The following is a 16,134-nucleotide window of genomic DNA, read 5'->3' as shown; positions in this document are numbered from 1 at the left end:
AAATCAGGATTTCAATTGTTCTCGAAATCCATTTTTGAAATGCCTTTTAATTTTATGAAATATATGCAATATATTATATGGTAATGAACTTTTTGCATAGTTTTCTGCTTAGATTCCTTCAAATTTCTTTCAATTCATTGGAAGTCCAAAAATCCCGAGGATGCTATCACATCAGTGAATATTTTGGAGGGACATACATTCCATAGAAGTATCTAACAACGTTAGCAAATTAATAATTATTGCTAAAATATGTTAAAAAAAAAGCATCGATTTCTGGATGTTTCAAGCTAATATATTATATGAAATGATACAAAGAATATATTTTCAATCAGATGAGATCGTTAGGCATTATATTCATGACTAATTTCGAATGATTTAAATTAAAAAAAGAGAGTTACAATGGTTGGAAATAGTAATTACATTCCTCTATTTACACACTATCATGATGAATAATTGCAAGATCTAAATTCTCTTATTTATCTCTAAAACAAACTTTTTTCATAAAGCAGTTGTCTGACCATTTATTTATGGAAAATCTTCGCGAAAATTCGCAAAGAATTCTTAAGTTAGTTTCTGGACGCAAATACAAGGTTGCATCTGAAGAAATATCCCCAGTCATCGATAGTATTAAAGGAAATTCTGATGAAGAAACAGAAATTTTATTTTCATTACTTGCTGCAAGAGCTCAATGTGCATTGTTATTAGACAAGAATGACATAGTCGTTGAAGACTGCAACAGAATCATAAAATCATACCATGAAATTAGAAAAGAACCCCTTGAAAATGATCCACTCCAAATTTATTTCGCTTTGGCTCATTTCAGACTCGGACAGGTATTCGAATCCAAAGAAAATCTCGTAGCAGCACTTGGAGAATACTCAATTACAAAGAAAAATGGCACAAATAAGGAAATTGAGCAAGGAATTAAAATGTTCATGTCACATATCGGAATGCCTAACCTTTCTACCACCGATAATGACATTAAACCATACAGAGATCTCGTAGACTTAGTTTTTGACCAAGATGAATTTTTGATTCAATTATTAAAGCTCAAAATGTTTTTAAGACAGAACCAAATTACAGACCAAGGTGCTGAGAAGCTTACTGCCCGTAATATCGGCAAAATTATCATTCCTTTGATGAAATTATTCGTTCACAATACAAAAGTCATCGAAGCCCTTTCAGATTTCGGCATCCAGCTCTTCATCGACGGAGTATTCGATTTTACCTTGATGCATACCTTAGTTCCTTCATTAAAGGATGTTTCATCCCAAAATCTTGGAAAAATCGTCAAATACCTCAAATTGGCCGATGAAGAATCATTTAAGAAGGCCGCAGAGAAGGGACTTTTGGACATTTTGCTCGACCACTTTGAAAAATCTGAATTTGAAGGTCCAGAACGTGACGCTTTACTTCTTTCCATATCAATTTGCAATATTACACCAGCAGCGATGCGAAGGATTGCAACAAACAAGAAGTATGTCGATACACTTTTTAATATGAAAAATAATGTATCGATTTTGGCGTTTTCCAGGATCTGTTTCATGTCAGATTGCACTTTATACCTCGAGGATCCCAAGAATGTCCAGTTTGTTCTCGATTTGATCGATGAAAAAATGGAACCATTCGTTCTTTCAGCTGCATGCGTTATTTTATGCAGAACCATGGCCAAATATGATGAAAAAGCCAATAGATCATTCGACTACAGCCTTAGAAGTGATGTTTCACCTGAAGAAATCGAATTTGCCACAAAAGTCGAGAATAAACTTGCTCCTGTCATCCAGAAGAACGCAAAAGTCACCGAGATTGTTGCCAATGGCTTCCTTGCTCTTACTTTTGCTGTTCGCGGCAACAAACAAAATTGTATTGACAAGAAACTCCATAATTTGGCATCATTTATGCTTGTTCTCCATCTTGAACAGCAACATATATGCTTGAACTGCCTTTCTTTCCTCATTTATCTGTTTGAAAACGGATTTTCAAACGAAATTAAGGCAATTCCTAATATTATGCAAAATACAGAGAAGGTGTTAGATAAGTTGGGCCAATACAATATTATCATGCAGCAATCCGTTGCTCTTTTGTGTGGTCTTGGACATCCAAACAGAATGAGCTTAATGCAGAACGCTATGAAGAGAATTCCAGATTCAAATGTTCTCCCACGCTTCACTAAGTATATATAATCTATGATTTCTTGTAAAATTTATTTTATAATTTTTTTTCATGATTTTCGATTTTATCAACAACAATTTTTCTAAAATTTCATATAAACAAATGATTTCCGATATAGTTTAAGCTTGAACTCGAATTCAATAATAAAAAAATTTAATATTTAATTTATTAATCGATATAATTTAACAAAAATTATCATTCACGCAATGTATAACCCATAACGTTCATTAATATCAGAGAATACATTAAATTTCCATTTTTTCTAAATCGAAAGCCAAATTTTCTTAGATAAATGCTTGTTATCCTTATCTGACATTTGATTTCTATGCGTTCCGGATTTTTTAAACGTAAATAATTTGGGAGAAGAAATAAAACACGTTATTTTTTTTTGTAATGAGTTACTTTGAAGAGGAGGAAGACGATGGAAAGCCAATTACTAAAAAAGCAATCCGCGAATCACTCAAAAAGAATAGTGGTTATGTCAGTTCACCTGAACTCAATGACGTTCTTTATTTACATTATCGATCTTTCACACGCATAAAAAATTTAGATCCTTTCATTAATTTAAAGGCTCTTTGGCTCAATAACAATGCCATTTCTGTTATTGAAGGCTTATCAAATCTAAAAAATTTGGCATGTTTATATCTTCAAAACAATATCATCGAAGAACTTAGCGGCTTAGAAGGTCTTTATTCTCTTAAAACACTAGTTGTTTCAAATAATTTCATTTCAAACATTTCAGGCCTTTCTGGCTGTCCAAATTTAACTACTCTTGAAATTGATCATAACAGACTAAAGCAACCAGAGTCATTATCTGGCCTTGCAGATGTTCCCGAGTTAACAGTACTAAACATGACAGATAATGGAATGGAAGATGAAAAGTTTTCTGAATACCTGCAAAAGCTTCCCAAACTTCGAGTTTTAAGAAATACAGGAAATCCAGTCACAAGAAACATGGACAATTACCGCCGTAAGCTCATTTCTATGAATAAAGAGCTTAGGTTCCTTGATGACTCACCAATTGAGCTTGATGAACGCCGTTTAGTTAATGCATGGGTTCAAGGCGGTCCACAAGCAGAAAAGTCCATGCGGGAGCAGATCAAACAAGAGAAACTTCAACAACAAGATCAAAACCGAATCAAGTTCCGAAACATGCAGCGAAAAGCAGTCATCGAAGCGGGCCAGTCTCTTAAAGATCATCCAGAACTGTGGTCTTCAGACGAAGATGCATCAGAAAGCTCATCAGGTGGCAACCTTTTTACCATGAGCTCAGATGAGCGTTTCTTTGTTACAACTGGTGCAAATGACGAGACAAAAGACGAGAGTGTACCTTCAAGCCCTCTAAAATTTGAAGAAGACAACAAAGGAACAGAAACATCTAAAATCACGATTGTTTCTGAAGAAAAATTTGACGAAAATGTATCCGATAAGTTCAACGTTGATGAACTTGATTAGAATTTTTATATATATATATATAATTTAATAATTACTTTTTTTTATTAATGTTATTTAATTCTTTCATAAACTATCAAAATTTAAAAGAAATAAACATAAATATTATCTATAAAACTCTTATACATATTTCAAACATAACTAAATTCTGATTATATGCTATGTTATTTCTCATATATCCTGATAATAAATATGCTCATATTGTGAATTCATATATAATAATATTTAGAATATAGTATTAAAAAATACATGAACGAAAAAATTAATATATTTTTTGTTTCGAAATCAAACAATTGATAAATCATTTCAATCATCTTATAGCCATTTGACCTCTCTTAGTGAGGTTTTGAACCGCTTCAAGTTTCTTGTTGTATTCTTCTTTTGTTCTTTTCTCATCTGAATCTAACCATCGGCTTATTTCATCGAGTTGTACTTTTATGGACTTCAACTGTGGGAGAATTTTCATTTTCTTTATTGCATTAGAAATTTCATCTCGAATTTGCTGCTTGATTGAGTCCATCTCAGGATCATGTTGACTTTCATCTCTTCGATCATTTTCAGAGTTGCGAGTGGTTTCAGTTCTTCGATTAATTTCAGGATTATGAAAACTTTCAGTTCTTCTATTATCATCAGTCGATGCATCAGTCGTTTGATATCTTTTATTGAGATTTCGAACTTCTTCAAGTTTCTTGTTGTATTCTTCTTTTGTTCTTTTCTCATCTGAATCTAACCATCGACTTATTTCATCAAGTTGCGGTCCTTTCATAACCCTCAAAACAGGACGTCTCGAAACCGAATCTCTTCCTTTGGAAATTTCATCGCGAATTTGCTGTTTGATTGAATCTATCTCAGAATCATGCGGACTTTCATTTCTCCTATCATTTTCAGAGTTGCGAGTGATTTCAGGTCTTCTATCATTTTCAGAGTTATTAGTGCTTTCATTTCTCCTATCATTTTCAGAGTTGCGAGTGATTTCAGGTCTTCTATTAATGCCAGCAGATACATCAGGCGCTCGACCTCTTTGAACAAGATTTCGAACTTCTTCAAGTTTCTTGTTGTATTCTTCTTTTGTTCTTTTCTCATCTGAATCTAACCATCGGCTTATTTCATCGAGTTGTACTTTTATGGACTTCAACTGTGGGAGAATTTTCATTTTCTTTATTGCATTAGAAATTTCATCTCGAATTTGCTGCTTGATTGAGTCCATCTCAGGATCATGTTGACTTTCATTTCTTCGATCATTTCCTGAATCACTAGAACTTACTGTCGATGAATCAGTATCAGAAAAACTGGAACTTTCAGACGAATTATCATTTTCAGAGTTGCGAGTGATTTCAGTTCTTCGATCATTTTCAGAGTTGCGAGTGATTTCAGGTCTTCTATTAATGCCAGCAGATACATCAGGCGCTCGACCTCTTTGAACAAGATTTCGAACTTCTTCAAGTTTCTTGTTGTATTCTTCTTTTGTTCTTTTCTCATCTGAATCTAACCATCGGCTTATTTCATCGAGTTGTACTTTTATGGACTTCAACTGTGGGAGAATTTTCATTTTCTTTATTGCATTAGAAATTTCATCTCGAATTTGCTGCTTGATTGAGTCCATCTCAGGATCATGTTGACTTTCATTTCTTCGATCATTTCCTGAATCACTAGAACTTACTGTCGATGAATCAGTATCAGAAAAACTGGAACTTTCAGACGAATTATCATTTTCAGAGTTGCGAGTGATTTCAGTTCTTCGATCATTTTCAGAGTTGCGAGTGATTTCAGGTCTTCTATTAATGCCAGCAGATACATCAGGCGCTCGACCTCTTTGAACAAGATTTCGAACTTCTTCAAGTTTCTTGTTGTATTCTTCTTTTGTTCTTTTCTCATCTGAATCTAACCATCGGCTTATTTCATCGAGTTGTACTTTTATGGACTTCAACTGTGGGAGAATTTTCATTTTCTTTATTGCATTAGAAATTTCATCTCGAATTTGCTGCTTGATTGAGTCCATCTCAGGATCATGTTGACTTTCATTTCTTCGATCATTTCCTGAATCACTAGAAATTTCATTTCTTCTATTAATTTCGGAGTTATGAGCGCAATCAAATGTTATGTCATTTTCAGAATCACAATAAATTTCACTTGATGTTTCAAACAAACCAACATTCTTAGAGATTATTTTTCCGGATGAAGCAAGAACAGAAGTAATTGTAAGATTTCCACCTGCATCAATTGACCATGTTTCCTTTACTTTGTCGCCTCTTGCTCCATTATAGTCAATGATATAAGATGTTAATGATTTTGGATTTTCATCATAATCATTTCTGTAGCAAACTCTCAAATACATATTGGATTGTGTATTCGAAGCACTACTAACACTAATTGTTCTACTTACAGGGATTACGATTCCTTTCTCAAAAATTTCATCCATATCACCATATGCATCTGTATAACCAATAGAAAATGGTAAATTGTTTTCAACAATAATTGAAACTGGACATTTTTGTCTTGTTGGCGGGGGAGTGTTAAGAACATTTTTAACACCTCCAGAGTGAAGTAAATAAGCATAAATTGCAGCTCCTTTAGCTATATCTTCTTCAGGATGTTTGCTTATTGATATTTTTTCTTCATCAAAAATATCTTCAAGTGTCTTTTTTACTACTTTCATAACGGAAGAACCACCAACACATATAACTTTGTCAACATCTTTTGGTTTGTAATTGGCTTTATTAAGGCATGTCTTTACAGTTGTTCTGATGCGATCGGTATATCCCTTTTCTTCCATCATCATTTGAAATTTAGATGAAAGTATTTTAGAATCTCTTGGCTTAAAATTAATACCGGGCCAGGTAAAATCCACGGATTTTTTGTAAGTAAGTTCTTCTTTCATTTTGTGGCATGTATCTCTCAGAGTTCTGAGATTACGGCTTGTCATTTCATCATCACCGGTTTTGACTTTATAATCATATTTCTCCAAAATTTGTGAAAAATGATCCATGAGCATTTCATCGATTACTTCGCCACCAAGATCTGGGTCTCCGGTAATGGCAATAGTCTTGAACTTGAAGACTCCTTCTGAATCTTTGCTCATTTCCATAATTGTTACATCCAATGTGCCTCCACCGAAATCGAAGATCATAAGTTTTTGATTTTTTCCAGAAGACATGACATTGCTTGCAATCGCAGCTGCAGTTGGCTCATAGATTGTAGAAAGAATATCAATTTTTGCGGCTTTTGCAGCTGATTTTATGCGTTCACATTGTTCAGCATTGAATGCAACAGGAATTGTAAGAACGACTTTTGCCTTACAATTTTCACTCTCTTGTGTTGATTTCGCGGCGTTTATTAATTTTTTGTAGACATGTGCGGCTGCCTGTTCAGGAGATACAATACACCGTCCATCTTTAGTTTTTACTTGAAATGCTGCCATTTTGTTATTGCCTTCAACTAATTTGAAATCCCAATTTGATTTTCTATTTTGAATATCTTCATCTAATAAATCTTTTCCGATGATGCGTTTAATATTATGTAAACAATTGCCTGGTTCAATATCCGAAGTTGATTTGTCAACACATGCTAATGGTTCATTAGAATTTTTATAATAAATTAAATTTGTTGGAACAAAGTTTTTTCCATTAACTTGTATTACCTTTCCATCCGAATTTATGTTATCAGCATATGCTATGCATGAATTTGTAGTTCCACAATCAATGCCAACACATACCTCCATTCAATTTTAATATAAAAATCAGACGATTTTTTTACCCATGGGCTCCAATTTTAAAAGTCGACTTTTTTCCACTATTCAATTTATTTCAAAAGTTTTAAATATCTAGCATCTTTCTCCTAATTAATTTCCAATGATTTTTTTCATTTTTCAATTAAGTCGTAATCTAAAAATTTATTGAAAATGGAGATCGATTATAAGTATTATGCTGGCAATATAGATAAAATTATCAACGAAGACTTTATTAAAATTAGGGAGACACACCAAATGTGCGAAATTTTAAAGCTTACATACCTTTCCGTGGATCAATTTACAAGAATTTTCAACATTGTAAAGGAGTATTTTGATCCAAACGACATTATTTCCATGTTGAAATGCTCAAATGTTAATTTCAAAAAAGATAAAGATAATTACACGGTCATAAAATGTATATCAGAAATTTTTGAAATGAAGCCCTTAAACGACATTTTTTTAAAACATGCAGGTGATTTTCATATTGGTAATGCATCTTATGAATCCTCAAGAAGTCATTCAATTCAAATTAAGGATTTCAAAATTTCACAATTATTTTATCAAGTTTATGAGATTTTGGAAAAAGCAGCAGCAAATGATGACACAAAGACTATCGAGGAATGTGTTAAAAACAATACCTGGAGAATAATTAATGATAAGGGATCAAATTGCATTATTAATGCTGCACGTAAAGGAAATCTTAAGCTTGTTAGATTGTTACAAGAATATGGAGCAGATCCTTGTTCCAAGACTGATGATGATATCACAATTCTTCATTATTTCTGTCACAGAGATTCTATAGAAGGGGTTCAATTTGCACTTCAATTTATTAACATAAATGCAACCACTAAAACAAATAAAAGAACTCCTCTCCATATAGCCGCCTATCTCAATTACGCTAAACTTTGCACTTTCCTTTGTAAACAAGCAGGAATTCAAAAGAATGCAAAAGATTCTTATAACAAAACACCACTTGGAGTGGCAATCCAAAAGGGAAATAAAGATGCACAGGCGGCGTTAAAAGCTTGCAATTGCATTTAAAATGTTTTATGTTTGTATATAATAATCTAGCCTGCTCAATAGATTCCAACATTATTAATAACATCATTTTCATTTTCCATTGAAACATTTTTGTCTATGGTTAAAAAGGTTTTATCGAATCTTTTCAAATGACTGAATGTTATATTATTAGCATATTTTAGCATAATCGAATTTGATTTGAATTATTTTAGAAATATGCTAATTATTGAATACTCATTCGTGATAGCTTCTTTTCAATTATATAGTTTATTTTCATATTGGTGTATAGAATCATTTCGTAGTATATGAAAAGGCAAATGTTTCTTATTGATTTCAAACGAGTGAAAAATTGTTAACGCTTCTCCTTCAAATCATTCAACTATTATTTTCAATCTAGATTTTAGTGCTTATAAAACATAACAAAATATTTTATTTTATAAATTTGATTTTTTTTCAAGAAACTCAATACGGAGTATGAGTTAACTAAGATTGTATTTGGCTCAGGCCGGAAATGTTGATATTTCTATGAATGGAATTTCGAATTTTTTTTATGAGTAATTGAACAAATACTCATAACACGACATCACAACGACTCATTGATTAAACTTTTGTGGTTTTTCAAAGTTCATTAAGGGTAGTTTCTTATTGAAGAAGATATGAGAAGGTTCTTGAGAAAACTTCGCATGAAAGATGAGAAAAAGGACAAATAATTATCCATAGCAAGTCAATTGCCGATAATTAATCCTTTTTTTCTTGATTAAAATTAATTTTTTGAAAAATTATTTTCTTGAGCCTTCCGCAATTACTCTTCTCTTACTTCCCTTGGTCCTAGCAGCAACTTCCAGTTTCTTGAGGTCTATTTTAATTCGATAAATGTGATAATATTCAATAACATCCTTAATACTCTTTCCTGGCAAGCTATTGGCGATTTTCTTAAATTCGCGTGGATGAAGAGCATATTTTTCCATGAAAATCTTCTTTTCGTGGTCGGTCCATTTAAGTCTATTTTTGAATTGCTGATGGGCGCGTTCAGGATCTTCGACCAACATATTTTCATCGTAGTACAAGTAGGCTTCCTTCTCTTCTTGGCTGTTATACATGATTTGATCTGGAGCAACAACAGATAAAAGCTTTTCATGATCGGTTTCCTTAGGTAGATTCACAGCGAATTCTGGTGGCCAGACATCTATTGATGCATGGAGTACTTTATGGTAGGTATTCAAATTATCTGACATTTCATCCCATATTTCTTTACGTTCTATGTACTCTCGAGTTAATTTCTGGTTGTATTCATATTCTTCCTCTTTATTTTCTGCAATATGTTCAAGCATTGGCTCAATAAATTGTGTATTATCCATAAAGTAGTGGGGATAGTCACCAATTCTTTTATATTTGGATGTAATTTCGTTATGCAATATACTTTTATCGTGTGATTTAGATGCTTTTGCACGATTGGCTGAAATTATTGAATCTATCACCTTTTTACCAATAATTACGCCAGAACAGTTGCGAATCCCAATCTCTGGAGGTGCGTCTTCGGTAGATCCGAATTCTGTAACTTTTGGTTGTATTGAAATGATCAAATCTTGTAATTTTCGCTTTTGAACTATTATTTCATCTTCGGTAGCTTTTATACGTGCTAGTATTTCTTGAGAGCTAGGAAGAGTTGGGAATGGAGCCACTTGAGGCTTGCAAGATTCATTTGAAAGTTGAAGTTTTGGAGAATTCTGAATTTTATTGTAATAATCATCACAGTTGGAGGCATGCTCAAGTCTTTCTTTCATCATTTTATCCCAAGCTTCTTTCTGCTTTTGCTGATTATTTAATAACGTAATATAAGACTCGAATATTTTAGGCTCATGCTTACTCTCTAATGTACATTCGCTGGCTTTAATATCGCTTTCATTCTCTTTATGATTATCAGGAGATGAAATTATTGAAGTTTCTTGTTCTTTTTCGATGCTAACTTCTTTATTTTCGCAATTATTAGACTGTATTTGTTCATTTTCTTTTGGATTTACATCGATTTCTGTATCTTTTGTTATAATATCTACGTTTGAAACTTGAATTTCGCTTTCTTGTTTCTCATTTTCAATATTTTCATTAGAATTGGGTTGATGAATAATCTCACCTAGATTATTATCGCTTTCTGGCTTCTCAGCCTCTTTAGTTTCGGGTGGAATCATAATTTAGGAAAAAAATTAAAAAATTTTCGACACTTTTTTTATTCTTAACAAAGTTATTGTATATCAAGCTGCTCGTTAAATAGGTCACAGAGATCGTACAATTCCTCTGAAATTTCACCATTTTCATCAAAAAGAGCAAGAGGTGACGAACATTTCATATTTTCCATGAGAAAGTCCCATTGCTTGAACATTTTCCTAACAAATTTAAAGTATGTTTCGCTGTTCAAGAATTTTGGAATTGCTTTCTCACCCATTCCTTGTTTAACGAATATGTAATGTCTATTGTTTCGTATTTGGCTTAAATCTTCTAATTTTCTCATCTTTGCTACTTTCTCTTCTTTTGTATTATCTGCTTCTGATTTTTGAGAACGTTTTTCTCTGATATCGGAAACTGCATTCGAATCGCTTCTTCTTTTGCCTTTCTTATCTTCAGACTGGGCAACATATTCCATGAAGAATACATCCGTATTATTTGGAACGCCTAAATGACTTGCGACATGATTGATAAGGCTATTTATATCGGTATAGAGTTCTATATCAATAGGAACTCTAACAAATGTAAAGGATTTAGCTAAAACCCAAAAGTAAACATAAAAATCGTTTCTGATTTCTTCATCTTCCATTGTTGAAATTGTTAAAAAAATTGAATGTATCGTTCTGCGACATTTTCTAATTAATACATCGTAAACACAACTTGATTCCTTATAAAAACAAATACTATCATGAATTTTGACAAAAAGTGACATTCTAGAGTTTGCTATAATTCTTGATTTTGAACATAATTCGAATAGCGCAACGAGAACAACAAACAAATTTGAAAATATTTATTCATAAAAGAAAAAGATAATTTTTATTTGGTGTCAAATCATACACCATTGATTGACACGCGCCAATCTTATGATAGCATTTCGAAAGGGATCCCATTAATTTAATTTCCAAACAATATTCAATCATTTATGGGATGATGTTGGAAAATGAAGGTTCGAGGAAACATCATTCTTGAAAAATAAGAGACATATGCAATAATATGACAATAAATAGTAGATAATATAATCTTTATATGACTATTTTGATCGAAAATGACTGAAATTCCACAGTATTGTTATTCAGACGGAGGCAAAACATTAAACTCCGTCTGTGTTCAAAGTCAAAATCTGATTATTTCATCCGAATGCGAAGTATTTGGTGGTGTTGATGAAATCAATTATTGTTTCAAGTCAGTCAAAAACATTCTTGAAACATTTTCATTCAAACAAAACCCAAACCTAAGACGTATTAACGACTATGCATTTTTCAGCTGTTCAAAACTTCGAAACGTTGATCTTTCTTCATGTATTTATCTCGAATATATCGGTCAATATGCATTTTATAAATGCTCATCGATTTCCAGTTTTCTTCTTCCAGAAGGATTAAAAACTATCTTTAATTATGCTCTTTCATATTTATCTATAACCTGTTGTAAACAGAAATTCATCAAAAGTGACACCTCAGAAAAGCTAAAATATTGAATTTTTGGAACTTTTGATAGAGCACGTTTTAAAATATTAATTAAAGTAAATGTATATTTTGTAAAGATTCTTTTTAATAAAAAAATAAAATTTTGAAGAAGAACACAAAATCTTCTGAAAAATAATATCACATAAACTCATATTATTTTCTAATATATAACTATTTTATATAAAAATCAAAATCAATGATCTTAAAAGCGAAGGATAAACCTCAAAAATTACGAATATAATGAGTGGGAATATAATGCTTATCTATCATAAAACCATATGAAATATCAATTTTTGCTTTACGCCTAATTTTTGACGACAATTAGCAAAAAATGTTAAATGTTAACACTCAGTCCATTTGAATATGAAAAATAAAATTGACTTTGATTAAATTTTTTATTTATCATGCAATTCTTCTTGCGACCAAAGATTTGAATAAAAGTTCAAAAAATAAGATAGCTTAAAAATAATATACGGTAGTGTTTACTAATAGATGAATAGTATATAAATTCTATTAAAATGGATTTGATCCAAAAAAATATAAAACCAAAAATAATTGTTATAATTTAAATGAAGAAGTAATTTAAAACGATTTTATTTATGATCAAATTTTATATATTTTTTTTGGATCAAATCCAATAGAATTTATATACTATTCATCTATTAGTAAACACTACCGTACATTATTTTTTAAGCTATCTTATTTTTTGAAATTTTATTCAAATCTTTGGTCGCAAGAAGAATTGCATGATAAATAAAAACATTTAATCAAAGTCAATTTTATTTTTCATATTCAAATGGACTGAGTGTTAACATTTAACATTTTTTGCTAATTGTCGTCAAAAATTAGGCGTAAAGCAAAAATTGATATTTCATATGGTTTTATGATAGATAAGCATTATATTCCCACTCATTATATTCGTAAATTTTGAGGTTTATCCTTCAGTAGTATATGAGTGCGGGTTTAGTGACTTTTTTTGTAACATCTATATATAGACGATGCATTAAAATATATTTATTTATAAACACATTAAAAAATTAACATTAATTTTAAAATAATTTATTTTTTTATCTTTTATAAAAGAAGCTATATATAGATGATGTCAGATATTCCGCGATTAATTAAACATTGTTTAAATCCTGAATGGGTTAAACTTCAATTTAAAAATGAAGATTGTGAATTATTAAATGAATATGAAAGCCAAAATAAGCTAATGAGGTATAAATATAATGATAAAGAATATTTAATTTCATGGAATCAATGGAGTCATAATCAAAGACCTCATAAACGGGAAGAAGAAATTGAAAATAATGAAATGGAAATCATTGATGACATTAAAGAGGATGGAATTCCTAAATTTTGTAGAAAAACCTTTAGAACTAAGTTAGGAGCATATAAACGTAGAGTATTAAATCCTGAATACATAAAACATTTATTTAAAAAGGAAGACTGTGAATTATTAAACGCTAATGAATATGAAAATGCTAAATCAAAATTGAAATATAAATATATTGGAAGTGATGAAAGGTGTAAAGATAAAGATAAAGTTTATACAGTTTCATATAATAACTGGCACACGTTAGGGATAAGAAAACATTTAGGAGATTATGGTAAAAGTTCTGAATTCTTTAAATCTAGTATGTACGAGAGAGTAAAAGAAATTAGAAATAATTATTTTCATGAATGAAAAATAAACTTTAAAAATAAATTGAAACTAATGATTATTGAATTTATGAAACCAATTATTTGATTCATTCTTTCTTCAATCTCTTCTATTCTTTTGTTAAATCATCTATTTTCATTAATGAGGTGATTCTTGATTGAGGAATAGATTTCAAACTAACCACTCCTTTTATTTTTGAAATTTTGAATCCATCAACTTTAAACATTTTATTCAATTTACATGTTGTCAATTCTTCAAATAATTTTTTATTATTAGCATAATAGTCATTAAATTCATCAACAGATGAAAAAAATTTTATTTCAGTAATTGGTTTAACAACGTTTATTTTTTGTTGAACATTTTCACTTTCATTTATTTCTTCCTCCTCTGTTTCATTTATTTTTAAAATTGGTTTCATTTATCATTAAATAAAAATTAGAATATAAGTGATGAAATATATTTTTAATTAATATTAAATCAGAAATGGCGGCAGGATTCTTTAAAAAATTATGGGATGGAATTAAGAAAGCTGCAGGTTGGGTTTATAAAAAGGTTATTAAACCTGTTGCAAACTTTTTGGCACCAGTAGCGAAAACGGCAGGAACTATCATAGGTGAGTATTAGGTACTAAAGCAGGTAATCCGGCGATGGGAGCACAAGCAGGTAACGCAATTGGTGGAATTGCTGAAGGAATACTTAATAAAATAGGGGTAAATAGTGGAAAAATAAATAAATATTATTTTTATCTTAGTATTGGTTGTAGTCTTTGATAAACTTTTTCTCCTTTATTTAAAATTTCTCTTATTGGGGCAGCTTTTGGTGTTATTGATTCAGCAACGTCACTAATTGCTTCTTTATTCTTAAATATCCAATTCGCTCCTTTCTTCATTGTTTCCCAAACTTTATGCGCTCCTCTTTTTACTTTATCCCACAGTTTCTTAAAGAATCCTGCAGCCATAGTTGATTATTTCATTAAAATTAAAAATTCATTTTCATATTTTAATTTTGATTTTTTATTTAATAATAAATGACGACTAACTATTTGGTGCCAAACACTAAACCAATTAATGGAAATGTGTTTCATTCATTCGAAAAGATAAATGAAATATTTGCAAAGAATGACGGAAGAAGATATTATAGAGAACTTGAAAGTTCATGCTATGACTCTGATGCTCCATATTTTGATGATAAACAAACTCATTTAAGAATTACAAATCCGGCTCATGATGTGAACCAATTAGGTGACACATATATTAAACGCAAAGTTAAAGCAACTCTAGTTTCAAATAAAGCTTTCACATGTGATGCCGCTTTTAAATGTATGCGTTTATTCGTTGGTTATAAATCATCAAATCAAAGCTTTAAACAATTAGAAGTAGAAACCGAAAGAGGTGATGCCGGTTATCTTCAGATGGATTGCGCCCGTGAATCTTTCGCATTTGCAACATATAAACCAAAATCAGAAAGGAAAGTTAAAAAGTTTGTTCATTCGTTATATAATAATGTTCAAAAATATGATAACTCAGTATGTGGTAAATATATTGACCCTTCAGAAGTTTTCAAGAAAGCAAATGAAGAAGTTGATATCACTTTTGATATGATTATTCCGGTAAATGATTTGTTAGCATTTCAGGCGTTCGATGATTATCCTAAATCATTTGGTGAAATCATTCTTAAATATTATTTTTCAGGGATACTTTAGTATTTTGTCAGGTTGACCCGTTAAGAGTTGCTGATTTACAAAATTACGTTTATGAAAAGATAACTGATGAAAATTATGAAAAGATTATGAATCATGTTTATAAATATGATCGCAAATTCCAACAAATCGGACTTCCTACCAAATTAATTACAAGCTTAGCCGCTACATCTGCTGACGCAACAGTTGAAGACGTTATTATTTCATGCACAAAGATGGAAGTTTTAGAGGATAAATGCATTACACCAGGATACGGTTTAATTGAAGAATCAGTTAAAGCAATACCACGTTTATTTAGTAAGGAAGATCCATTCATGATTCCAGCTCAACATATTGACGTTCGTTCACTAAATGGAGGTTGCATCACTCCTGAAGGTATCAGCTCAGATTTCTCATACGCTCTTCATAATGTTACAGATGTTGTGTTAGCATTTCCGAAGAATGCAATGCAAAGAACAGTTTTAGAAAATCCAATGCTTCGAGGTCTTCAGGTCACTATAGATTCCAGAAACTTCCCCGATCAAGCGATGACCACAGTGGGCGACATATTCTTTACACGTATGCTTCAAGCTTCTGATTTAGATGGAGTGAATGAATGCACAGAAGAATACGAGGACTCATTAACTAGACCACTGAATGATGATAATGGCGTGCCATTAGCTAGAACATGGAAAGACCAAACTTCATTCTTATGCACTATTCCAGTTCAACGTGATGG

The 16,134-nt window shown here is 31.2% G+C and overlaps 6 protein-coding genes across 6 annotated transcripts, besides 2 other annotated features; 3 read left to right on the top strand and 3 right to left on the bottom strand.

Moving 5' to 3' along the window:
* Positions 1 to 369: 369 nt before the first annotated feature.
* On the top strand, positions 370 to 2,336 carry TVAGG3_0414460 (uncharacterized protein; the record flags this gene model as incomplete). The annotated part of the gene is made up of 1 exon (XM_001315447.1): positions 528 to 2,183. One exon carries the CDS (start codon positions 528 to 530, stop codon positions 2,181 to 2,183), a length of 1,656 nt encoding a protein of 551 aa, XP_001315482.1.
* Positions 2,337 to 2,480: 144 nt separating this feature from the next.
* Positions 2,481 to 3,662, top strand: TVAGG3_0414450 (uncharacterized protein; the record flags this gene model as incomplete). Its single annotated transcript, XM_001315448.1, has 1 exon — positions 2,566 to 3,627. The coding sequence occupies one exon, from the start codon at positions 2,566 to 2,568 to the stop codon at positions 3,625 to 3,627; it is 1,062 nt and encodes a 353-aa protein (XP_001315483.1).
* A 234-nt stretch (positions 3,663 to 3,896) lies between these two features.
* Positions 3,897 to 7,342, bottom strand: TVAGG3_0414440 (ATP binding; the record flags this gene model as incomplete). Its single annotated transcript, XM_001315449.1, has 1 exon — positions 3,935 to 7,342. One exon carries the CDS (start codon positions 7,340 to 7,342, stop codon positions 3,935 to 3,937), a length of 3,408 nt encoding a protein of 1,135 aa, XP_001315484.1.
* A 180-nt stretch (positions 7,343 to 7,522) lies between these two features.
* Positions 7,523 to 8,392, top strand: TVAGG3_0414430 (temperature-gated cation channel protein; the record flags this gene model as incomplete). The annotated part of the gene is made up of 1 exon (XM_001315450.1): positions 7,523 to 8,392. The coding sequence occupies one exon, from the start codon at positions 7,523 to 7,525 to the stop codon at positions 8,390 to 8,392; it is 870 nt and encodes a 289-aa protein (XP_001315485.1).
* Positions 8,393 to 9,150: 758 nt separating this feature from the next.
* TVAGG3_0414410 (glycolytic process regulation protein) lies at positions 9,151 to 10,557 on the bottom strand (the record flags this gene model as incomplete). The annotated part of the gene is made up of 1 exon (XM_001315451.1): positions 9,151 to 10,557. The coding sequence occupies one exon, from the start codon at positions 10,555 to 10,557 to the stop codon at positions 9,151 to 9,153; it is 1,407 nt and encodes a 468-aa protein (XP_001315486.1).
* A 53-nt stretch (positions 10,558 to 10,610) lies between these two features.
* Positions 10,611 to 11,180, bottom strand: TVAGG3_0414420 (uncharacterized protein; the record flags this gene model as incomplete). The annotated part of the gene is made up of 1 exon (XM_001315452.1): positions 10,611 to 11,180. One exon carries the CDS (start codon positions 11,178 to 11,180, stop codon positions 10,611 to 10,613), a length of 570 nt encoding a protein of 189 aa, XP_001315487.1.
* An 831-nt stretch (positions 11,181 to 12,011) lies between these two features.
* Positions 12,012 to 12,049: a mobile genetic element.
* Positions 12,050 to 15,808: 3,759 nt separating this feature from the next.
* Positions 15,809 to 16,134: part of a mobile genetic element that runs on past the window's edge.

Source organism: Trichomonas vaginalis, chromosome V (genome assembly GCF_026262505.1).
Source record: "Trichomonas vaginalis G3 chromosome V, whole genome shotgun sequence".
Taxonomy (NCBI): domain Eukaryota; phylum Parabasalia; order Trichomonadida; family Trichomonadidae; genus Trichomonas; species Trichomonas vaginalis.
Note: the sequence above shows the minus strand (reverse complement) of the source record. Positions and strands in the feature narration are given on the sequence as shown.